Here is a 26,118-nt window from a genome sequence, read left to right on the forward strand (position 1 = left end):
AGGCTGTTGGAAAAGTTTGCCTTATTCCCCATTCCCCTTACTGTGTCTTTGGCTGTTTGATGCTGGATCAAACTCTTTGATTTTTGTACATTTCCCAGGGCCCCTCTCCCCCTCCCTATCTCACACACACACACAGTGTGTGTGTGTGTGTGTGTGTGTGGCCTTCAAGGTCTTATCTAGTTGGCCAAGACCTGGTCACAGACATGCAGAGCACTCTGACTTGGGGACCATTATCATAGCTACCAGACTCGCAACGCCCACCCAGTGAAAACCCTAATAAATAAGAGCGAGTCAAGCCTTTCACCTACTGGGGATTAGTATTCAACATTAATCCAGACCCCAGCATTCATATTCACATCACATGTGCACTTCTGCAACAGTAGACTCATCAGTTTTTGCTTGCACCCCACTAAAAGCTAAATATATCATGTTGGTGTGTGTATTGTTCAGATATAATCTGACTGTGTGCCCCCATTCGTTGTTCACCCATGGGTCCAATTGCCTGCAAACCCTTGTATAAAGGGTTCATAAAAGCAGATGGCTGCAATTTGACTGGCCCGAAATGGTGTAAATGGTCTGGCACATGTGCTGTTTTTTGTTTGTTTTTTTGTTTTTATTGTACATAACCTCAAAATTAGGTAATTAGCCAATACTGTTTTTATTCTGGTTGTCTAGGTTTAAGTTGTGCTTTCGTCAAATTAAGAAATCAGTATTCCTTTTCCTATATAAAAATAGTTCAAATTTGTTGTGCAGCCATTCTTGTAATCCATAGCTGTTATCTTAATGGAAGATGCCTCTGATATCTGTTTTATTGAACACATATTAAAATGAATGTCTTGCATTGCTTTTTTTCTCCTCTAGGATCCCGTCTGCGCCAGGAGGACTCACCACCCCGAATCGTGGAGCATCCCTCTGACCTGATTGTCTCCAAAGGGGAACCCGCCACTCTTAACTGCAAAGCAGAAGGCCGACCAACACCAACAGTGGAGTGGTACAAAGATGGAGATCGGGTGGAAACGGACAAAGATGACCCACGCTCTCACCGCATGCTGCTGCCCAGTGGCTCCCTGTTCTTCCTTCGTATCGTCCATGGACGACGAAGCAAACCGGATGAGGGAGCCTATGTCTGCGTGGCCCGAAACTACCTGGGGGAAGCCGTCAGCCGTAATGCATCTTTGGAAGTAGCCTGTGAGTCAGGACTGTGTGTCCTCTTAATTCCACATCTCTATTGTGTTGCTGAAGTAAATTGCTTTAAAGTTCAGTAATTCATGTGTCTGGGGGAAGACACATGTTGAAATTGCTGCTTCCAGAAATTATACAACTGGAATTACTTTCAGCAAAATACAAATGATCAATATAAAATTTCCAAAGATTTTTTCTTTTCTTTTGGTTTTTCATACTTTTAATGTAAGGATTTCCTGTGTAAACAGTGTGGTTAATCTCCAATGCAGCTTCACTATGTGTGACATTGTTTGGTGGAATAATGAATTGTAAAAAATAAGTTTTTCAAAGAAGGACTTATGATAAATCGATACATTTTTAGCTTAGAGGAGGTAGATTGACATTGTCTGCAGAATTTTGAGTTGATATAAAGCTGCTGTCAGACTATTTGAAAGGGACATGATGGCATGGCAGACCTGGGTGTCTCACAGGTGGATGTGGGTTGAACATCATGCATGGATCAACGTCTTGTTGGACATTTAACATAGACTCCCTGGACTGTGTTGGTGAATGCTGACAGGCAGAATCCGAGCTGCAGATCAAATTACCTTTGAAGATGATCCTTGATTCAGTGGGATCAGCTTGGCTTCCTATGGAGTGGTTCCCAAGCACCTCAGCTATCCATGTGGTGGAACAGACAGTCTCCATGTCTCAGTTATGTAGTCTTGTGTTTTAATCAAGGTTTGCATTAATGAGATATGAGTCCCCCATAATGTGTATCCCGTGCTGTCCAGATTCTTCTTTTATATTTCACCTGATTTTTTGTAAATTGACATCAAATTGAACTTAGATCAGTGATCTCAATATCAGTTACCATAGAACTTGCTACAGTTTTGAAAGAGAATATTAAGCTCTGATTATCGTCAAACACACAAAGCTTAAGTTAAACCGCGGTCCGGATCCGGACTGCGTGATGGTTCTGTCCGGACCCGTGACCACTCCATGATAAATTCATGAGAGTAGATTTTCTTGGCGCATTTTTACTGGAAGTTCGCGGCTACAGACGGCGGGCGCTGCTCCTCCAGTTAATACGGTAATAGCGCCACTTAGTTCAGCCAGTCAGACCGTTTGTCTACCCTGCTCTTTCAGCGTACCAGGAAGTGAGACAGCTCGCTACCGCTGTGAGTTTACTGCTACAGCAGAGCACAGAAGAAGTTAGACAGCATAGCTCCAAACAAAGGGAGGTTAACGAGGAACACCGCTGGTTCACAATGAGTGGACAAAATTTATGTTAATTCCTCCGTCAGGCAGTTCAAAACCATTTTACCTCATATGGTCTGAACACGTAGCATGAATTAAAAGTGGTAACATGAAGCACCACTATGAAACAAAGCACAGATCTTTTGTGCAGAATTATACCCTGAAGTCCGAGCTGAGGGCAAAATGACCCAGGAAAATGCAAACGAATGTTCACTAAAGGCATGGTGGAGTTTGGGGCAACATAAAACATCTTTTAGTGATGTTTTAAAATACAAAACAATCCAATAATAACCACAATGGTTCAGTCCAGGTACACGGCTGGCCTGACAGCGCGCCACAATTCGCTATTTAAACCACACCCAGGCAGTGCCGCGGTTTGGCCCCTGACCTGGAGGTGGACCAATGCAGCATCCTCAGGTGAGCGTCTGTCATACAGTTTTGTGTGGATGTGGGGGAAACGCGTAGGAGCCGAGTGGGCACCCTCGAACACACTACCGCGACAGTTTGTTTTAATGCGGACACGTGAGTGTGGACCTGCCAGAGAATGTGCGCAAAACAGTCTGAGCGGGACTGCGGTCCTGCGGTCCTAACAGGAAACAATGAGAGCGCTGCTGCTGCTGCTCTCCTGGGCAAGGGAGAGGCGCGCGGAACGGAGATGGACGGAGCGTCTCTATCGCTCCGTCACTGCTTTGTTTTTGGGTAGGTGCTCCCAAAGTTTTTGCTGGTGCTACTAACTTCTAAATTTGGGGGCACCAGTGCTACCAAGGAAAAAAGTTAATTTCGAGCCCTGTAAATTGATTATGTTTTTATGGAAAATCTTTTAACTACCAAGTTACAACATGCAACTCATAGTATGGAAATACAGGGAAAAAATAATTGTAGATATACAGTAAAGGATACACAATATGAAGTGACCATTACTGATAAGATGTGAAGTTGTGATGCTGTGTAGAGGTGGGGGGTTGGTCTCTGACTCAACGCCTTGACAGCTGCCCCCAGGTGCTAACTGAGTGACAGCAGATTGATCTATCGATTGCTGTAAGAGGGCTCTCCCAGTCTAAATGAAAATGCATGAAAAATTTATGAAGCCCAGATTATTTTAGGTTTCCCGTCTTAGTATTTATTTTCAACGCTCGCTCTCGTGTCATGCGTGTTGAGCTTTGAGTAGCGGAGAGGTTAAAATGTGCCTTCACGTTTATGTCTTTTGGTTGCACTTTTGAACAGTAAATATTCACTGACAACAATCAGTTATATGTAAATGTACCCCATTAACAAAGATTTGAACATCTGCAGCAAAGTTTTTGTGGTGTCTTTGTTGTTCCAGGACTGTGGCCATCAAAGAAAATGAGTTACTATTTTGTTGAGTTTGCTTGACCTGGTTTGTTTTGCATCACAGCTTTTCTTCTGGGGGCCAGTAGAGCACAAAGGGTTGGAGCTAAATCCCATTGCATTGGCTTACTGCAGTGATTATCTTTATCAGGTCCTGACATCCGTTGAGTAATTGTAAAGCCAAAGCTAATTGCACAAGTAAAAGCAGCATTTAAATCTTTCATGTTGAGCTGCCTTTGTGTTTATGATATGTTCTCCACCGTCCCTCCTCCCTCATATCGAACACACCTTTGCCCCCTTTCATTCACGAATGGTTGAGCAGGGCCCTGGTGAGATAATTGAATTGGAGCTCTGAAACAGATTGAACTCGATGTCCAGTGAGTTGCATGGTTTTACTACATGGAGGACATCAAGCTGGGCAGGATCACTGACCTTTTTGTTGAAGAAGAAATGTGGCGTGAAGTGAAAGTGGGCAAAGAAGCCTCAAAAAAGTCTTCCTGCATTATTAATGAGGGCCAGATTGGGGGACTTGAGCAGTTAATGGCTCCTTTTCAAAAATGTGTCTCCTTTAACTTTTAGTTGTTGAACATGCATTGCGCACAATGTGAAGGTAATGCTCAGACATTTGGTCTCATTGTCTTGTATGTCAGAAGATAGAAAACCTGATGGTTTTGCCGCAGACACAATGTGCCCTGTGTTCTCCTCTCAGAATAAACTAGGTCAATGAACAGATTCATAAATCATTGTGGAACCTGTGTCAGAAATTTTAGCTGCAGTCATCGCTGAATAAATTGCTAGCACTGCAGATAACTTTGTATATGTGAGTGTGACAAGGCACACCTGGAGAGATAGGATCCAGAGAAGAATGTTAATTAGCTCCATCTTTTCAGGTGGAAGTTCAGCAGCTCTCGTGCATAACCCAGATACAAGCATGTAGGGTGAACAGCTGCACTTTCAACTGTCGAATGTGAGTCAAGCCCTCTGACATGTACAGTATATTGCTGCATGTGCATTAAATGTCAGGCTTCTTTAGTTTGAAGATCTTCAAAGGCATTAAGAGTCACACTTGAGCTTTAGACCTTTAAAAATGAGAACTGAGGGGATTTGGGTGGGGGGGCGGGGTGGGGTGGGGCGGGGGTGTAGCCTGGGTTTGGGTCCCACTTGACGAGCACATGGGTACTGGTGGTCTTTGGGTTGGTAGGGCGGCAGAGTGCCTGTCCTGGTGCCATGAAATGAAATATATCTATTTGACTTTAACTTCCAAAACCTGGATTGGATTACTTTAAAAAAAAAAAAGGTCTAATATGATCTAATGTACCATTTCTGCAGTGTTTTGAATCATTAGGTAGCATTTGGTGCTTGTACAACAACGTGATTATCAGAAAAAATAGAGCTGGGAGGTGTGACCGGCAAAGACAGGAGGAGGGTACCAATCTGTTCCTGTTGTGTCCAGATGAGAGGAAACTAATAGAGGGATACACCAGCAGGAGCCGACCAGGTGGAGAGTCAGACCGAGTTTCTCTATAGAGGCTCATACCTGTTCATCAGCACTCTCCTGCATTTCTGAAAGGAGAAAAATTAAGCAATAACTGTACACACACACACACACAGCACCAGGTATATAAACATCTACCCTCACATTCAAATCAACCCCAGTAGGCTCAGGATTATTCTGCACGTTCTTGAGAAATAAGGGTAATGAAATAAAAGCAGCAATGCTGCCATTGTGGCACATTAAAGATGTGAGCTAGCAAATTAACCACAATCTCAAATTTTGAGCATGGTCTAATATGGATTTGATTATTTTAATTAAACTCAAGAACCAATATTACACCTTTAAATTTCCTTGCACATTTGATGCTTTGTTTTTTTCTGTCTATTGATATATAGTCAGTGTTAGTGACTAAGCACAAGGAGCAAATGATGAAATGATTGTGCAGGATGATGCAATGGTCGCTGTGACATAACAATGTGTTTCTGATTTGTTTACACAAATTATGTGTCTTTTGTAATTTTGTAGTTGTGAATTGGTCAAAATGCTGCAATATCCATAAGCCACAGCTGCTGCTGAAATGGAGAGGTGGCTCGCTAGAGGTGCTAATCCAAATTAAAAAGATTTTATTGTTGGATTTGAAAACAAAGCAGCGTATATGTGGTAACAAAAGGTTTTTATGTAACACTGTACGTACATGTAACCAATCATACTTTGACTAAAAGGATAAACCACAACATTACAGACTAGGGATGATCTTTTCAAAAAATATCTAATAATTATAAGGTCTGTGAATAAATTTTAATCTAGTCAGCACAGTTATGAAATGCCTTGTATTCCACAGTCAGACATCAAATAGCCCATGAAAACCTCTATTAGCACCATTAAAAGGCAATATTGCATTTAATTCTTGGAATAAACTTCTGATCTGCCATCTAGTTGTCTATAACTCACAATGAATTACTGACATACTTTTTCATCATAGAAATAATATCATTATATGGTAAATAATTAGTCCAATCAACATAACTGTAGGTGGTTATGTTGATTGGACTAATTATTTACCATTAACTTAAGTTAATTCCGCAGTTATTCACTGAGGGACCAAATATTGCAATGTCATGATTTCATGACTTATCTGACAAGTATATTGTGGACTCCCACAAAATACATCACAATCTATTGGATTGTTATATCTTTCACACCCAATATCAGTAAAGAAATGGTGAAAGTGTTGTCATGTCATAACAGAACCTGTGAGATTAAGCGAGGGTGTGAGAACCCCCCCCCTCCCCCTGATAAAGAGAGACGGGTCAACTCCGACTAGATGTGTCAGCTCTATGTCAGTGCTGCCAGACTTTTCTGACTTCTGTGAAGTGTGTTATCTATTGGGATTTATTCACATCTTTCCCGTGTGCACACACTCAGTTCTCACCATTCACCATTCTCATTTATCAGACACAGATGGCCACAGAAAATGAGGAGTTACCGACAACCCAACTCCTGTGTGGTGCATGGGAAAAGAAAGCCTGCAGATATGGAACAAACATATTGAAAAAGTCACAGGGAAATAAATCATCGGAATGCATTACAGTCACTGGAAATGCTCTGACCTTTCACTGTTACACACACAAACAAGTACACACACACCCACACAAGAAATATCCAGATACTGCAGTTTTACTATCCCCGTGGGGTCTTGTGTCCCAGGCCTGACCTCCTCTGTGTTACCTTCTTACCATCAGAGGAAGTGAGTGCTGCTCAGAAGATGGGGAATATATCACACCTTGACCGTGACTGTAATGGAGCAGTGTAAAGGCCCAAAACAAAGAGTGTTGGGAAGGTGCAGGGCAGTGGCAAACTTTAGGATGACCTTTGACCATCTCACAGTCTCTTCTTTGATCTTCGTCATTCTACCACTATGTCACTTCTGAGTTCACAAACTGCATTAAAAACTGTGCGGTGCTCTTTCACGGATCCCACGGCCCGTCAGCAGAGGAGTGAGACGTCAACTAAAGAATGCTGAGCCAACCACTTCACACGCCCATTAGTGCCCAGCAAGATGAAGCACCCGTCGCACCGCGTTTTGTTGTGTTTCTTTTATACACCGTCTTTTCACTCCTTCACTCTTGTTCTTTCTCTCTTTATAGTCACACTGTTATTGATGTCCTCTCCACTCTAACAATGCGGGGCCATTACTTTGTCTCTGCTTGCTGCCTGTTTGGCCTCTTCTCTCCTAGTTGTCCATGCTTCCTCTATCCTCATGTGTTTCATCATCCATGTTTCATACTGTAGCTGCCTCCTCAAAAACAAACCTCTACAGTAACATGTTCCATAAATTGTAGAAGTTTGACATCATTATAGAGTAGGAATACTATATTCTATTAAAGAAGCCAACCCTGATTTTTACTTTATTCAGACAGTTGTAAATTATTGAAATATGTCTGCAGGCTTATTATTGATCAGTCTTACAATCCAGAATAGCTCAGAGGCTCCTTCTTCCAATGGTGGATTTCAGTTTGATTTTATTTCATATTGATGTGTAAATGTATTTTCTTCAAGTCCATTGTAGTTTGCAGCACACAGTCATTAACGAACATCAAAATATGATCCTGATTACACTTTACTTTATCAGTGTTAGTCTACATCATCTAACACTTGAGATTTGCATCTCTAAGTCTTTGAAATTGTTGTGCAGGTGTGATATTTTATAGAATTTAAATTAATATATCTGATACCACTAAATTTTCTACCAAGTGAGTGAAAGAAGAAATGAGTAATAATAATATTAATCAACAATGTGTACATGAATAAAGTCCCTGTAGACCATCACATTCCGATGGTAGTTTGCCATTGAATCCAGCTGAGATTGGATCCTCTGACCCTTGGAGAACCTTTTGCCCTGTCCTATCCACCCCAGATCTCCGTCAAACTCTAAATCCTTAACCCAGCGCTCCCCTCCGTTGAATGTGTCCCTGTGGCGACTGACCTCCCCACCCACCTTCCTGTCTCACTCTAAAGGACCCTCTGAGACTGCAGGAGATGTTAATCCATCATATTCTGGGGAGGAGGTGATACGGTGGAGGGCTGAAGTTCAGCTGATAGCTTATACAGTATATGTTTGAATCAAATGAAGCTGGAATTGATTCACTGGAATGATGTGTTATAGCTGCACTGAAATTCCTGTTTAAAAGTCCAGTTATTTTCTCGTTGGTTAACTTCACACAAACCCTTCGACACACATTCATTGATGTGTATACATGCCTTTTGCGCAGCACTGTAGGGTGCACAATGCTGTTCAGGATTGATCATGTGTAAGGGTCAGGACTCAGCCAGACCCACAGTTTAGTCTGTTTATTTTTGGTTTCATTGAGCACTGGCACTCTGATTAATGTCTTGTCTAAGGAGCAGTTGTGCTTACTCACACACAATGCATACTTACACAAGTGCAAACGCACAAACAAAAATGCTTCATAGGTGAATGACTCTCGTGGCTGTTTTTCTACTTGTGCAAACATTGAGGGCATTTCCTTCTTATAGAAGCCCTTTGGGAACACGGGAGACACAGAGTTTCAGCTTCATTAGGTTTTCAACTGAGCTGTGGATGGTGAAGAAGAGGGAAATTCGAAGGAAGGGTGGATGAAGATTCATGGGACCCAATTCACAAACTGACTTTCAGATATTAGTTAATTTTGTGCAATTTTACTAAAAATATATAAGGATCTTCTCACAACTTAACCTAGTGTGTGCTGATATTTTGATTAATGTTTGTTATTTGCGCCTTTTGGCTTGACCCTAAGCTATGGCAGAGTTATTCGGGGTCCGGATGTGTTATGACTTGGTGCTATCTCAGCGGCGTGGACAGATATTGTGTTTGGCTTGGATTACAGTTGCTGTAAGGGACACTTATCAGCCACCAAAGCCCTCAACAGCTGCAGTTCAGAGTTGAAACCTGATCATCCAGTCCGTGGTGTCTTTCTCCTCATCTCCCACACAGAATTGCTTTCTCTCGTCTTTGCTTTTCCACCCCACCCCCCTCTCTAATTTTCCTTTCCTGCTGTTTGAAAGTGATACTCAAAGCATGTCCATCACTTTCAAAAGTGAAGGGAGACAAGATCAATTGTTAAAGAGTATGGTTTGTAAAACGGATTTAGTTCCAGTTGGTCTTACAACTTGATCTTTACCTGAATACATCCATTTGGTACAACAGTAGAGGAATTTGGTTGACTGCTGTGCGTAGGTCAAGATGACCTTCTGCATTTTTTAGTTAATGACGTCCCACTGTAATGTTGATCTACCTATGCCTGTAAGAGAGCTGAGGGATCATACCTTGAAAGGAAAGATGGGATGAAGATGCTTACTATGCCACATCTTCTCCATAAGCATCATTCTCAGCTTCAATACCAGCTGAGATGGTAGCAGCCTATCATACAGCTTCCTCAGTAATGTGTAATTCAGTGTGACCAGGTGCTGTGCGATGACATCACATTGTGTATCTGAATGGATGCTGTGGTATGTTAGGCCACCTGCTTCTGCAGCTGGGATGCTGATTAGAGGCCAAGCAGGCTGCTTATTAGCCAGCCAGAAACCCATCCAACCAAATGGACAGACAGACAAACCGGGACTCTGACAGACATGCTCATGTCAAAAGCTTGACGTTAGCCTGCACTTTGGTTGGCACACTAGAGACAAGACACACTTGTCCAGACCATTTAAGCAGTCGGATGGCCAAAGGCCAACTGGTTTGAGAGGAAGAACATCCCATTCAGATGCTAAACAGAATCTTATCTCAGTACCTCTTGCCGCTGGAAATCTTGTTCGACCAAGGACATCCAATTAGAACTAGAAGAAGTCAGGTCCAGCCAGTTGCTACTTACAAATACAGGATTATGGTTACTGCCAGAATGAAGAAATCATTTAAATACTGTACACATTTCTATAAAACAAGGCTTTCTCAAGTGTTTTCGATATTTTTTATATTGAAAATGTCTTTTTTGTTTAAAATAAACCTGTTAACTCCAAGTATGCATTGCCCCTTTCAGTCCATGAAAACACATCCCCAAAGGGCAGTTATCATGATGAACCGAACTTAACAATCACTTCAACAATCTAAATTCAGTCTGAAGAAACACTCTCTCATCTTCCAAAGACTGAGCACAGCTGCCTGTCCTTATGATCTTCATTAATGGCAAGAACCATTATTTTGTTTACAATTGTACAAAAGCTTGACAGCAACCTGTAAATGTAATTTGCCCTCAGAATAGCAACACTGAGCCCTAACTGTGCATCCTGTGCTCAGAGGTTCTGTTGGTGTTTTGTTCTTTCAGCTCATCTCATTCTCCAACTGTAGCATCCCCCACCCCTTTACTGTTTCTAATATTTTCTATACAGAACTTTTAATATTTTCCTGCAATTGACAATATTGATAGCTAATAGTGAAATGCTTGTTGTTGTACTAACAGGACATAGGAGAGGACACGGATAGATCACTCATGCTGGGCTTTCAAAGCAGCAGATGGTAGCAGCCTATTGTAGCAGCAGTCCAGCCTAGTAGTCATAGGATTCAGGTGACTTGACTGATCCGTGACTTGTGTCACTTGCTTCGATAACAGAAGTTAAAATTAGGCCTCCTAGACTGAATCTGTTTACAAAAGGCTACATGATTCAGATAGAAGCCTCTTGCTGTATGGATTCATGCTGCTAAGGTATTCATGAATGTACATGTGCCCCACCTGGTTGCCTGTGTTTCATTCAGTGTTTCTACTTTCCTTACCCCTTACAAAAGTCAGAAAGAAAGCATTTGCAAAGATGTTGACTGAATTTAAAGAAATCAATTTTAATGTATTCCCAATGATCACTGTGAACATTAGTCTTAACCCAATAATGCCACAGACAACAGGACTCACTGAAATGAAGGCAGTGAATCATCTTAAGCATGGCTATAATTATAGGGATTTGTCTTGGATCAGCCAACATCTTCTTATTCCACAGGATATTAAATCTAATGAAACTGAGTAATCACCAGGGGTGTGTAGCTAACTGATGAGCACCCTCATGTGACTCAACCATTCTTTAAAAACCGTTAACTGTCTCTTGTTTCATGCACAAATTATGCCTCTGTATCTGACAACACATATGCACAGCAGCACATAAATATTTGGAACTCATACAAAAGAGACTGAAATGTACATGCTTGTACCCCCAGCTATCCTCACCACCCAGACTCTAGACTCTATTTATCATCCACCTTGCAAGATTTACCCATTTGGAGCCTAAATGGCACAGTAACAGGAAAAAATGAATCCCGAAATATGGTGCTGCAGTGGAGCTGAAAAGAATACTGTAATTAGCCACCATAAGCAATCCCCGGCATTACCTATGAAATTTACCACATTAAATTTTTTAGATTTTCTCTGTTTTTCTTTTTAAGGACTCTGGTGTTCTTGGGGAATAGAAATAAATTACAACTTTGACACATCATGAATATGGATTTGTGTTGTATTTCTGAACTGTTTACAGAAGACAGAAAACTATATTATTTAAAGCTTGCTTAGAAGAATAGCACTGCCATCAGTCAGTTGTTAGTTTAAACTATTACCCAAAGTGTAATAACTTAAATTGCCACCCCCAAAAAATTTAAGTTGAATAATAATTTATCAAGTCCGTGAATATATAGTTATCTTTTTCACAATTCGAGCATCACTAATCTTATTCAAAACATTAAATGTTAGAAGAAGGTAAATTGTTCTTATCAGATTCCCTGACTCCAAGCAAGAAAAAGTTGTCAACATGATTTATCCCCATTCACAGTGGTACATTGGGTTGATGGGCCAGTTATAACTTTGAGTCAGATAAAGTGACCCTTGGCCACTTCTGGATGTGACCTCTGACTGACCATTGATTGACCATTATCTGACCCCATGGCTTGAAAGCGGAGGTGCACACAGACTTATATAGCCCTCTGTACAGCATCTCTAGCATACACCGCTAATACGGTTACCCGGGTTTTGTCTGGAGATGTATGAAAGGAAAAATAGGCCAGGAAGGGCTTATTCCTGTGTCAGAGGAAGAATAGCCCAGATAATGTAATTTTAGACTAAGGGATATGAGCATTTGTCTGCTTAGTCTTCTTACAGCACTCAAGTTATGTTGCTATTGCAGTAACTTCAAAAGTAGATTGTGACCAGTACTCAACTTTTTACTTGTTCTGACGTGCTGTATAGATCTCATAACCCTCTTTATTTACCTTGTGTTTTATTATTTTATAACACAAAGGTCTTTTTCTGTTTTGTAAGACATTTTCTGAAGATAAATATTGAGCAATTCCCTCCACATGCATTGAGGCCTACACCATATTCTTCTGTCTCTCTTCAGCATCTTGCCATTCTTTAACCCCCTGCCTCCAGTTTTCCCTTATTCCCTACATTACTATTCCCTGACTGGTGTAGATAATAGTTTCAGCACAAATGCCAAAACACCCATGGCCAATACCTTTCTTGCTGTGGAAAATCAAACAGATTCAAACAGCAAGCTCGCAACTGATATCTAATGAAATTAGCATTTCTCATGAACCTCAATGAACAACTTGATTTGAAGGAGGATCCTTATGAGGGTAGGAGACAGCAATATTTTGAGAAGAAGAAAGAGAGGTAAGTGAAATTCTTCTTGAAATTACTTAATGGTGCTAATCAGATTTTTGTTGGTTCTAAATATTGTATGGCCTTCCAATTTTACCCACAAAACACAGCCAGCTTATGCCACAAGAGATTCAATACTCTTTTGAGTGTATCTTTGAGCCTCACCCTCAGTTCTGTCTCTTTCTGTCTCATTTCTCACACACAGCAGGAGGGTGGTTGGCCTAGGAACGTGGCATCATTAACTTTCTTGACTGGCAGACACGGGACATGTGGAAGGCTGTCCTGTTCCACCCCCTGCTGGGTGTCCCTCAACCCCCATCACTCCTTCCTGTCAGTCTCCATCTCAGCATTTCTGTCTTTCTCTCCTCCAAGCAGCCAGCCACATATTACAGTTGATGTTCGGCAAAGGGTGTATTAGAGGAAGCGTAACCACTTTGGTTGTCGTCAGTGATTGTCATTGTTCATGTGTAGAATTATTACTATGGCGGGGGAAGTTTACTCCACATTTATATTGTTGTCTACCTATTGAACCAATGTGTCTTTGGCTCTTTATAAACGTATGAGGAGTATTTGTTGTTGCCACCAGTGAGGCACGTGCCGCTGAGTTCCCTGTGGTGCCATGCCCTGTCTCATTAATCACAAGCCACAACCTGGTGGCCTAGTACTTTCGATGTTGTATACCGGTACTAGGAAGGCTGTGCATCATTATCACAGTCGCCAGTGGTCATTTGAACTATGCCCCTTTTCATTTGAATCTAGCAGCACATATCCCCCACCACATTTTTTCTTTGGCTGTCCCTTTTTTCTTGGTTCACAGGTTATCTATCACTAGGGCAAAGGTCATGAATTTGCCAGGTCGTCACGGTAACTCTTGACAGCATTAGATGTCAAGGGAGTTAGATGAGCATGACAAAGGTTGGCAGAAAGCTTAGCTTGGCTACCCATGTTCTTAAGAGGTAACAGGGTAGAGAATAAAGTACTTTCTTCCTTGGCTTCATCTGGTTCCTGGCGTGCTGAGGTCTTTGGAAGAGGGGTGGTGTTAAGGGCTTGCTGGGGTCCAAGTCAGGCTTGTACTATGGGCTGCTGGGGTTTAGAGTGGTGCCGCGGTCTAGATGTGTCATGAGCATGTAGCTAAGCTGTCACTTTTCTCTAATTGGCTTAGATCAGCCCAAGAGATGCTCAAAGCTCACTGACCCACCCTTTCCCTTTTGGTATCTCTTTGTCTCTCTGCACTGCTGTTTCATTAACTTTTGTTCCTCTGCCAAGCTAAGACAATAGTCTGCACATGGTCTTTTCCACTTGATTTTCAGATGTCTATCTCTTGTTCCAGTGGATCATGTATGCATGTATGTAGTTATTTGAAGGATGAATCTAGTAAGAAACAAGCTACTAGAATGATAAGATAGATTTCAGCGGGAAGGTTGATAGGATCCTGATTGGAAACCTCATTTATCTGGACCCTGGGGTGATTGCAGGGTCAATACATGTACTAATGATAACATAGCTTTGTTAAGGGAATAAACTTATCAACATACCATGACATTTCATATCAATCCAAACAACAATACGCAGCATTTATGTCCATCATTACAATGTAAGCTGCGTTCTTGCACTTCCTTTACAAGTGTGGAAATCAGTCAGCCATTCTGATTCCTGCCAAGGGTTCAGGGAATGACCCTTTAGTGTGCATCCCTGATGATATTCTAATTGGATTGGGTGACCTTTCTCCACTGTAATTTTGAATTGTACTTGGACCTTGGGGGTGGGAACAGATTAAAAAGCAGCAGGGTGGGTTGATTGATGTGGGCTGCGGTTGGCGTAATGGTGGATGGACAGTGACAGGTAGGGGGGCAATAACATATGAGTCCACAGCTGTTGAATGGGACTGTTAGATGGCTGGTAGTTACAGCCAGGCTGACTGATGATACCTTCTGGTACATCATTCCATAAAAAGCTTCAACATATTCAAGACAAAGCCTTATACAATTTTGTTATCACAATGAGTACTTAAATTAAAAAAAAAAAAAAAAAGTAAAAGTAGTGCTAGACATTATTTCCAAAAAGAGAGACCTGTAACAAAATAGATGAATGTGGATCAAGGGCACATTGTAATGAACGAACAATCAATCAAACAAACAAACAAACAAACAAACAAACAAACAAACAAACACTTCAGCTGGAAGTATGAAATTTGGGAAAAATGGGTTTGAATGGCATTATGAAACAAAATCAGATGGAGATTTTTGGAGGAAAATTCACCATATGCCAATGGGTTATATAATCGCATTATAATTTATTGCATATTAAAATACCTGGCTATCTCATTTTTTGTGAGTAGGATTTTCTTTATTCTATATTTTCTATAAGTGTTGGTTTTGTTTGTCTTTATGTACAGTGCTGGCCCTGTACTCACAAAGCTCTTTGTCAATTTCTGTCCAAATGGAATTTGTTTTGCTTTTCTTTGTAGCTAGAATGAGTTGACGCATGTTGAATGGGTTATTTTGGTGGAATAACTGCTGGATATAGTTTTGACTGTATGCAATTGAAACTGATTCCTGCATATTTGGTTTGGTCTAAGCAAGCCAGGCAATAACCCTATTTAATATTCTAAGGAAACCTAACAAGGAACATCCTATAATAGGACATCCTTACACTGATGTGCAAGAGAAGAAATAGGAACTTCAGAAAATCAAAATTTTCCTACCCCTGAAAATGAGTGTGGATTTATGCATCCATTTACAGTAAGTTACTCCAATTGCTTTTCCAACTGTCTTTGGTTATTTTAATGCCAAACTACTGTCTCACGGCCATGATAAAATTCTGACATATAAAATGTCACTTAATAAAAGCTACTGCCACACTATTGTAATTAACTTTATTCACCATCTTGTTTAATTGCTGACATTCTTACATTCCATTGGTCTGTAGAAATAGGTAATTTAACCATACACCTGTTTGTTGTGTCTAAATCTTTCTTTCTATGTGCATAATGTATAGTCTTTTTACACTAGTTACACTATGAATTTATCACAACAATAATCTTTTGGTCATATTGGCTCTAAAACTCCCAATCCCATTGAATAAAGAAAATAAAGAAAACATGATCCTAGCTCAAGGAAACTATTATTTTTTATTCTTCAAGCATTTCTATCACAGACAGTAAATGGTTCAAAGATAACCGCATGTGGAGGAAAATATTCTTATCCTTTTCCCCAAACGTCCACTAGCCTAGAAGTGCCTTTGTTATGGGTTGACTCTAAAAAGCTCAGCTGCAACAACCAAAGCAAATGTCCATGGAAAGACCTGTAAGGGAGAGCCTTGAAGCTTCTGTTGAACAGGTGTGTTTTATTGCACTGTATGTGTCCTTTGGTCTCTACGAACTTTACAGGTCTATACTGTGTTTGTGTGTGTGTGTGTGTTTCTTCATGGTTGAACCTCAATTGCAACAGTGAATCGATTGTAGCAGGACGGCTGCAGTCCACCCTGTGCCATGTGAGAGCTGCAGGGAGTAGGCTAACAAGGTGTCCAGGCAACTGACGGCTTTGTCCTGCCGCCTGTGAGTGAGGATGGCACAATGCATGTCCTGTAGAGAGTGTCTGTTCTTTGTTCTGCCTGTCTCCTTTGCCCAGGACTTTGGGCTACAAAAGGAATCAGGAGGACAAGACACTGTGCCTATCCCCCATTCACTCTTACCTATCCCTATTCTGTAGACATAAAAAAAAAAAATGCTGTCTTGGGTCTTGGAGCTGTAGAATTGTGTTTTATGCAGTTGGTAGTCCGCAATCCCATTTTTACTTAGGTCTTGACAAACTACCATTTTATTTGATTCCCATCCACTCTCCTTGTTCAGTCTTGCCTTTCTCTGCTCGTCTTTTCTGTCACATTTTGGTGAAGTGTCTGACGATTTAGAGGGCAGGCAGTTTTCCGTCATGTTTTGCTGCTTGCATTTGCTCAGTCTCCTATCTTTCTCTCTTTGCTCTCTTCCCTAATTTATCATCCACTACACTTGAGTGAGCCTATTAAAACCAGCACATCGCCTGTGTATGTTCTGGCCTTTTCTGCTCCACAGGAAGCTCATCCAGAGTCTCCAGTAGTTAATGCCATTGCAAGAAACATGGACGCCTCTGTGGATACACTTCCCACTGGAGGGAGAGGTTTGATGCTTCTTTTGAAAGCCATTTGTCTTTGTTGTTTTCTGTCTCTCGAGATTTTTTTATGGACACGCAAACAGCTAAGTTAAGGGGCAGAGAGCAGCCAAGAAAGCTTGGGCTTTGTAGAAATGTTTTGTAGAGGATGCAATGTTTCTTACTGGGCTATTGTTCAGAAAGCGTACTCTGCTCTACTGTTATTCATTTCTGAATAGATGGAATTTACACTACAGGATTGTATCCCTGAATTTCCGCTCCACTTTTCTGGAGCTCATCAACAAAATTCATCAACAAAAGCCTCCACATCCGAGGAAAATTGGTGTTTGCATGGTGCTTGCAAATCAGTGCTTGATTACTAAGCATTAAGTGCTCAATTAATATTTCTGAGAGCTCATTGATGTCTCTCAGATGTTCAGAAAATATCAAGCACCAAACAGGATAAATATCTGTTGCTGTGGGAAATAGGTTGTGGAGCCATACAATGTGGTACAGCTAATGAAAGCAGATACAGTTAAGAGGACAGAAGGACGATAGACATACTGCTTTGGGTTCCTTTTGGAAAAAGATTTTGTAATATACAACGCCTGTCACTGATTAGTCCTGTAGTATATGATCTAAAATGTGTTCAAGACAGAAGTTTGTCAACTTTATACACTGTTTGATGACTTTAAAGATCATGTACTTAAATCAAGGCATTAAACTATTTAGCTGTATGCAACTCCTATCAGTTCAAAAACAAAACTTAAAAAAAACTGAGTTAATTCAGAATGGAGTGATTTTAAAGAAATTACAGACTTTACCAACAATATATTAATGTAGCCCTGTATAGTATCATATGTACAGCAGCTCTGGATAATGGTGTTATGATTTATCATACCTTAGAGGACCCAAGATTTGTTTCTTCAACTTTTGATACAGTCTATTTTTTAATGGCCAGAGATGCTGTGATTCTTCTGGCAAGATGGCATCATGCACTAAATATCCATTTAACATTTACTAAGTGTCTATACAATTAGAAGCATCAAGTGGTGTGTAAATCCATGCAGTGCTTTCTGTGTATGTGAATCCTACTTGTCGTGCTCACCAACAGTCTTTGCATGTTGTTATAGTAATCACATTTAAATTCAGGGAACACAGGGCCAGGAAACAACAGAAATCACAAAAAAGGTTTGGATGGAACCCCAAAGGACTACAAAGCCCTTCTCTGAAAACTCATTGTTTGGAAACCATGAAACCGGATCTCTGTAACAAGTCTCTGATCAGTGGAGACTTGACCCAAAGGACTCAATTAGACCAGAACGGCCCTCTCTGACCATACCTTTAGTTTGCCTCCTTCCTTCTCCCAGCATGTTGCTACACAGTACCAGAGCTTCCTAATACCCCAGACTGGGAGCTCAGCCGTACAACACTCTGGGTAATCACATCACTCAGCCTTTGCCCCTCTCATTACAGACCAACACCTTAAATCCAAACTGGGTTGTGAGCATGCATGCATGTGCTGCTCTTCAGTAAACCTGTGGCGCAACCCCTTGACTTTGTGTTTTAATTGGCAGCACAGGAACAGTAAACATATATTTAAAACACTGGCAGAAAATAACAGTTACAGAAGCATCCCTGCAGTTGAGGGGAGTAATCCACAATTTAATTCCAGTCATTTTGTCCTCCTTCACTTATGATTGGACTGAATTATGATAATTTCTTGATTGTGGTTATGCTCCAACTTGCAAGTTAGAGGACACTCCTTGTTTGAACTCAGCATAGGATGGCAAAGGGAGCATGTGCAACCCATTAGGTCTACAGTGCCCAACACTTCCTTTAAGAAGCCATAAACACAAGCTGTACTTTGTGCATCATGTTTGTCTTCAATTTACGCTCAGTTGCTGCACATCTGGCAGGTATTTTATTCATTCAGATCTACAAAGACTGAGTTAAAAGGGGCAAATGAAAGCTGAGAAATTGGACATTGCAACCAACCAAGGAATAGCTTGGTCTCTCTCTCTCTCTCTCTCTCTCTGTCTCTCTCTCTCTCTCTGTCTGTCTCTCTCTGTCTCTCTCTCTGTCTGTCTCTCTGTCTGTCTCTCTCTCTGTCTGTCTCTCTCTCTGTCTGTCTCTCTCTCTGTCTGTCTGTCTCTCTCTCTCTCTATCTCTCTCTCTCTCTCTCTCTCTCTCTCTCACACACACACACACACACACACCACACACACACACACACACAGATAGAGAGAAAGAGAGACAGAAGCATTAGGGCTCAGGTCCTCAATGTCTCTAGCTTGCTTTTGTAATCTGTGGTCAGTGTTTCAGTGTGATTCAGACGATGTGAAAATGATCATCCACATTACTTTCTTCACATGAAAATCAATTAAAGCTTCATTTAAAAACAAAATTCACTGCTATAGATTTAATACCTGACCAGTCCTCTGACTGACTGGGTAGAGCCAAGAAGCTGGGAGCACCATGGGGAAATGAGTTCCTCCTTACTAAAGCCCACTATTAATGACTTCTCCTTAGTCTTGATAATGTCTGGTAATTAGTTAATCAAAGACAATGGCCTTCTACATACACCTCCCACCTTAGCAGCTTCTTTCTGCTTCATTGAACAACAACTCAAATTGTCAAGCCTTACAATCACTTTCACTCTCATCACTGGTGGATACACCTGGTCGGATATGGTGTATGCCTACAGCAAACTGTACAAAACATTAATTTGGTAAATTAATGTTAACACATGTATGAACAAAAAGAATTGCACAATGATCTGTTATTAAACATTCATTCTTTCATCTTCTAGACTGCTTTATCCACTGTAGCGGGTCACGGGGAGCTGGGTCCTATCCCAGCTGTCTTAGGGCGTGAGGTGGAGCTAACTACGGGCGCAATCCCAGTGCACCGCCGATTATAAAACATGTAATAATAAAATATTATGAAAGTGATACTGTCATGCTGTGTGAGGTGTCCATGCTGATCAGAGGGTCAATATAAAGATCCTTCAAGCTGGTTTAAAAAACAGAGAATTGACAAAGTGTCTCAACACCTCTTGGAACAGCGATCATTGGGTGAGTGATACACTGTTTTCACCATAATCAATTAGAAAGCCGTCATTAGTAAGGCTGTTCATTATTTTGGTATGTCAGGGACATAACATGGTGCAGTGGTTGCCACTTGGCACTGGCACGTCCCTGGTGCTGATACATGACAAGAGTCTTAGAATTGCTCTTGCAACGAGAGAACACAGCAATTACTCTGTAGGGCAGCCACTCAAAAAAAAATTCTTGTTAGTTGCACAGCTTAGTATATGTTTTTCAATGCTGATTCTTGCTCGTTTTTTAATTAAATGAAAACATTTGGAGGTTATTTTAGCAAACTCATTTGACTGTCACTTATAAACTTGACTTGATTTCTTACAAAATGTGAAAGAAAAATAACATTTGTTTTATTATTATTATTGTTGTTGTTGATAATAATAATAATAATAATAATAATAATAATAATAATATAGTAGTAGTAATAGTGCTAGTAGTTGTAGTAGTAGCAACCACAGCCACACCAGTGTCATTTTTGTACCTGCAGTACACAAACTCATTCCAGTTGGTTGACTAACAATATGGATGGTAACTGCTTTTTCCTGTGAAAAAAACAATGAATTTCTGTTGGAATACAGAAAATCATTAAGATCTGCTGAAGGTCATTGATAAGAATAGAAACAATAATAATATATGCTCTCTGTTCATATGAGTCTATTTGGGTCTGAGCACGGCTAAAGATAGAATTTGAGTCCTCTACTCATGTGTAATGGTCTGTGCCATAGAATTATGATGAGGGCAAACATGCATTAAAAGAGTAAGGTATTGAAATGCCTGGTGATGGATGAGAGGTATTTAGGGATCAATTAAACTTTAGGTAATTCATTCAGCCAATGACATGCTCATTAGGGACTTGGTAATGGTAATAAAGGTAAGGCAAGGGGCAGAAACAAATGTATCCCTACTGTTTTTATTGATTTTATTTTTGCAATTTTTAATACAATTTCAAATAAATGTTTAAAATGTAGACATCACTTTTTACCAGCAATAGTTTCATTTTAACTCATATAAAACATTGTCATTTAACAACTTTGCATGTGATAGATGTGATGTATGAAAAGCACACACTCCCATACTGCTTCCCTCCACATCTTTAAAGGTCACAGATAAGAGTTGTTGTTTTTTTTTGTTCTCCCCTGCTGTAAAGAAGCTGCTATCAACCAATGCCACTTTAACATTGTGTGGCCCGCTGTACTTAGATTTTGCTGAACTGAGAAATAGAAGAAAGTCAACTAATTACTGGAGTTGCTCATATCAAAAGGCGACTGAAAGCTGCAGAAATTGGAACACATAGATATCAGTAACAGCTGCCATGTTGAGTGTCAGCCTTCTCAGTGTTGTCAGTCTCCATTTGCTCTATGCATGAGTAAATAACGTGTTGTCTTAATTCATTTGCTTCTGCTTGCAACAGCCGGAACGTAATGGATTCTAATATTAAACATGATTCCATTCCAGTGTGCAATTAGTGTGCAGCGCCACCTATTAACACTTACATATTAATGGTTGTCTTGACTTGTTGGAGTGAGGCGCACCAATTGGCAGACACCAATGGTTGGGGACTCATCAGTCTGCCTGCCAATGAAGGCACTGTGGAACTTCTGTGGTACTATTCAGAGCCAAAAGAACAGCCCCCTACCCCCCGTGAGGGAGGCTATCCTGATGCACTGGCTCAGGGGGTGAGCACACAGACGGACAGGCGGGGCCCGTTGCCAGCCTAGCACTGGCCCACTCCGTTTGCATTCTGTGTCCGCAAATGTCTGCTTTGAGGGGTGGGACAGAGGGGTCGATGTGCATTGACTGATGAGTGGAATTTGGGGTGTGGCTGCTGTGAGAGTGGTCCGGGGAGCACTCTGTACAGATGGGGGATAGAATGTTTGCAGAGTAAGCAGATGTTTTTGGGGTGTATGTTTGTCTAGAAAGTGTGACATGGTCAGTGAAGGGCAGTAATGGGACCATAGAGAGGACATTTGTCGATAAGCCTGCTGTTCCTCTGAGGCCACTCTACTGAAAGATTTAAGGTGAGGATGGAGACATGGTATCTGGGAATAAGTGCTGCTCCACCAGTCATCAAGTTATTAAAGCTGAGACCCAATCCCAATTCCTCTGGTTAATCCTGTCTCTTCCTTTTGTGTTTAATCTTTTTTATGGTTAAAATAATTATCACAGACATTTATACATATAGGCAAAATAACACAACAGCCAGGTTACAAACTCCCACAGCAGTTTCAAGTTCCGTGAAAACACGAAAGTATTATAGTTCTACTGAAGACACTTCATTTGAAGTCTTGTCTGGAGGACAAGACAACCGCTATCCCTTCATCCCCTAAAGAAATGGGACACACTACCCCACACAGGAGTAGGCAAAATGGAGGGATAGGGTAAAGAAGTAGGAAGATCAAGAAGGGGAGTATGTGTATCAGATTGATACACATATTTATATCCTTTTCTCATTTAGGTGAATGGACACATCTGCCCTCTTCATCTGTTTTTAGTGCGATTTTAATGTGGCCATTTGGTCTACAGGGACCGTATGTTTTCCCCCCCTATTCCGATGACTAGAGGCATTGATTTGATGCATGCGTTATAGCATTCTTTCCATCCCTTCGCCTATCTGTTTACTGCTGTTGGTAGCCGTTCTCCAGTGTTCACCAATAACAGATGGAAGTAGATAGAAAAACTGTCAGATTCATTTTGATCTGCACACATACTGTGAGAGTAAAGGGGAACACAAACAAGAAAGACTAAATAAACCTCTCCTCAACTCTATCTAATCTTTTCCACCATCCCTCTGTATTTGTGTCCACAGTCAAACTTCACATGTGGTCAAGGAGTTCTGAGCTTTGGGCTATTTTTTTTTTATTTTTTTTTTTAGGTTTGGTAGAGCTCTTTCTATAATTGGTGGTCTGGTCTTTGGGAATGGATCATGGCTCTATAATGACTCTCTATGTGCATGAGTGTGAGCACAGAGAGTAAACCAGCACTGAATAGGAATGAGATGAATGCTTGGTGGAAATGAATTTCTAAAGGCCAGGGTGCTTCATCACAGATCCAGCACTGCCCATCCCACTCTTACCTGAATTATCACTCAGAGGGAAGAGAGCAAGCCATGAATACCTCCAACCACTACACCCTGGGGACTCTGGTACCTTATACCTCCACCCCATCCCCCGCTGGTTCCCGTGTCCTCTGCACATACACATACATATGTGTACCACACTCACACAGATAGGAACAGGGAGGGGAGTTAGCATTATTCACTAATGGTGTCCTCCATTAATCATAAAATGATGAAGGCCATTTCCTTTATTTAATTGGCTGCTAGTGCCTCAGCATCTTTGTTGGGTGTCATTTTAGGCTCTCACTGACAATGTGCTTATGTGTCCCACTCATTTACCCGGCTGAGTGCTGTAGGAGGAAACGGCTGAAAGCTCTACAGAAACATCAAACAAGTGTCCTTTTTGTCTGCTGCTAGCATTTTTCTAAGAGAGTGCACACTTACAAAAACAAAGCTCTTTTACTATCTTGCATTATTCCCACCAAACAGTTGTTGATTTTCTGTCTTTCTTTTTATTTTTTTCTTAACATTTTTATTTGCAGATTGTTAACAAAATATACAGTACATAATAGATAGATCCGGGAATCTATCACAAGAAAAATAATTCAAGAAAACTAAAAACTATTTAATTACAAAATTATAGGAGGTAAGTTCAAGATTCAAGAGTTTTATTGTCTTATGTACAACAGGTAGTTACACTTCACAATTAAATTCTCATTGTGCTCATTCCACCTAAAAAGACAACATATTAAAATATTGAAAGAAAAGGATGAACAATATTAACAATAAAAAAGCAAAAATAAATGATTAACAGCAGAAATAAGAAGGTACAGTGTTATGAATATGTGTGTGTGTTGAGTACAGCATGTGTGAGTGATTCATTGAGAAGCCTGATAGGTAGAAGCTGTTTGCCAGTCTTGTAGTCCTGGACTTGAAACTCCTGTATCTTCTGCCTGACAGTAGGAGTGTGGAGAGTGTGTGTCGTGTATGTGTGCTGTCTCTGATGAGGATTTGGTTTTTGCGTAGGATTCTGGTTTTGCAAGTGTCATGTAGTGAAGGGAAAGTTGCTCCAGGATTGTGTTGTGACATCTTGATCACCCACTGGAGTGCCTTCCTGTCTTATGCAGTGCAGTTTCCATACCAGACCATGACAGAGGCAGTAAGGACACTCCCCATAGTGCATCTGTGCAAGGAATTGAGGGTTTTGGCTGCCATAACAAACTTTCTCCATCTACTCAGGAAATGCAATCTGTGTTGGGACTTTCGATGATTTGTTGGGTATTGTGAAAACAGGTTGAGGTCCAGCTGATGCAGGTGCCAAGAAACTTGAAGGTGTTCACTCACTCCACCTCAATCTCATCAATATACGGGGGCTTATGTGGCTCCTTTTTTTATTGCTCTTAGGTCGATGATCACCTTTTTGGTTTTGTCTGTATTGAGATAAAGGTTGTGGTCAATCCACCAAGTCATCAGGTCCACCACTTCTCTCCTGTATGACTTCACCAGTGATCATTCCAATGACTGCAGTGTCATCTGCAAATTTAATGATGCTGGTGGAAGGCAGACCAAGATTGGGCAGAGGATAACTGCTATTCTTCATCTGTTTTTTTAAGATTATTATTTATTTCTGAAGGATTTAGCATAATTTGTACGCCATCAACCAGATTTCTGTGTCATAATAAGGGCTTTTTTTAAGTAAGGATGACACACTAATAGACTTGGGATGAGGGGAAATCAATAATGGCATGCATCATTATTCTTTCTTGAAAGATTATGTTTCAGTGCAGAAAAGTCAATAATTGGAAATCCAACACCAACTCCTCTATGATAGGCTTGCAACATTTTTTTAAGACTGGATTCTATTATTCTTTATGGTTGAACAATTTGCATTGTGAAATGTTACTGCCGTGAAAAGGTTTTTTGACACTGTGGTTTTAGCTAAGCTGCCCTAAAAACAACAAAAATTGTTTAATAGTTCCCCTTGGGGACTAATAAAGTTTTTTGTATTGAATTGAACTGAACTGAATGGAAACAACAACAAATGGACCTGCTATGGACCTGCTCTTCCCATCCCACCAGTACCACCCCTAACCTAATAATCGGCTGGGGTCCGGCTTCCTTTTTCCTCCGCGCCACCATACTGTTCCACTCCTCATCCACCCATCCGCTGTGGACCATCTGCTGTGGACCTACACCTCCCAAACAACAGTATCACCACTCACCTAACCATTGACTGGGGTCCTGCTGCCTCTCTTCCTTGGTGTCATCTTACTGTTCCACCCCTCATCCGCCCAGCCGCCGTGGACCTTCCTCTGTGGACCTGCACCTCCGAGCCCACCAGTATCACCCCCATATCTCCATGTGCTGTGGACCTTATCCTCCAAGCCTACCAGTACCACCCCTCAACTATCCATCGGCTGGGGTTCTGCTTCCTTTCTTCCTCCGTGCCGCCATACAGTCATCCACACAGCTGTAATTGTGCCTTGACTTTAGCAACCTTAACCATATTGATACTGTATCTGGCCTATCTGTCACTCTCTCTCTGTCTCTCTCTCTCTCTGATTCTGTTTTTATCTTCCTTTGATATCTTTTCTACCCAACCGGTCGAGGCGGATGGCCGCCCAAAAGAGTCTGGGTCCTGCCCGGAGTTTCTTCCTCATTGAGGGAGTTTTTCCCCGCCACTGTCGCTTATGCTTGCTCTGGAGGGTTCAGTTGGGTTTCTCTGTCTGTTAAAGCGCTTTGAAATTTCTGCTGTCATGATTAAGCGCTATATAAATAAAACTTGATTGATTGATTGAAAAACAATAATAAAAAAACAGCAACAAAAAAGAAACATTAGTCAAGTAAATCAAAGTGCATTCACACTATGACAGGTCTGTGTCACTCAGAAATGCAAAACAAGCTTTCATGCGAGATATTGGCTGTGTTAATTTATAATTTGTTGCTGAATTTCATG

The 26,118-nt window shown here is 41.0% G+C and overlaps 1 protein-coding gene across 1 annotated transcript in view; it reads left to right on the forward strand.

Moving 5' to 3' along the window:
• Positions 1 to 26,118, forward strand: part of robo2 (roundabout, axon guidance receptor, homolog 2 (Drosophila)) — a 163,344-nt gene that overhangs the window by 13,721 nt on the left and 123,505 nt on the right. The window contains 1 exon segment of the mRNA XM_068317254.1: positions 862 to 1,188. Coding sequence (XP_068173355.1) covers positions 862 to 1,188 — 327 coding nt within the window.

This window comes from Antennarius striatus, chromosome 6 (assembly GCF_040054535.1).
Source record: "Antennarius striatus isolate MH-2024 chromosome 6, ASM4005453v1, whole genome shotgun sequence".
Classification (NCBI taxonomy): domain Eukaryota; kingdom Metazoa; phylum Chordata; class Actinopteri; order Lophiiformes; family Antennariidae; genus Antennarius; species Antennarius striatus.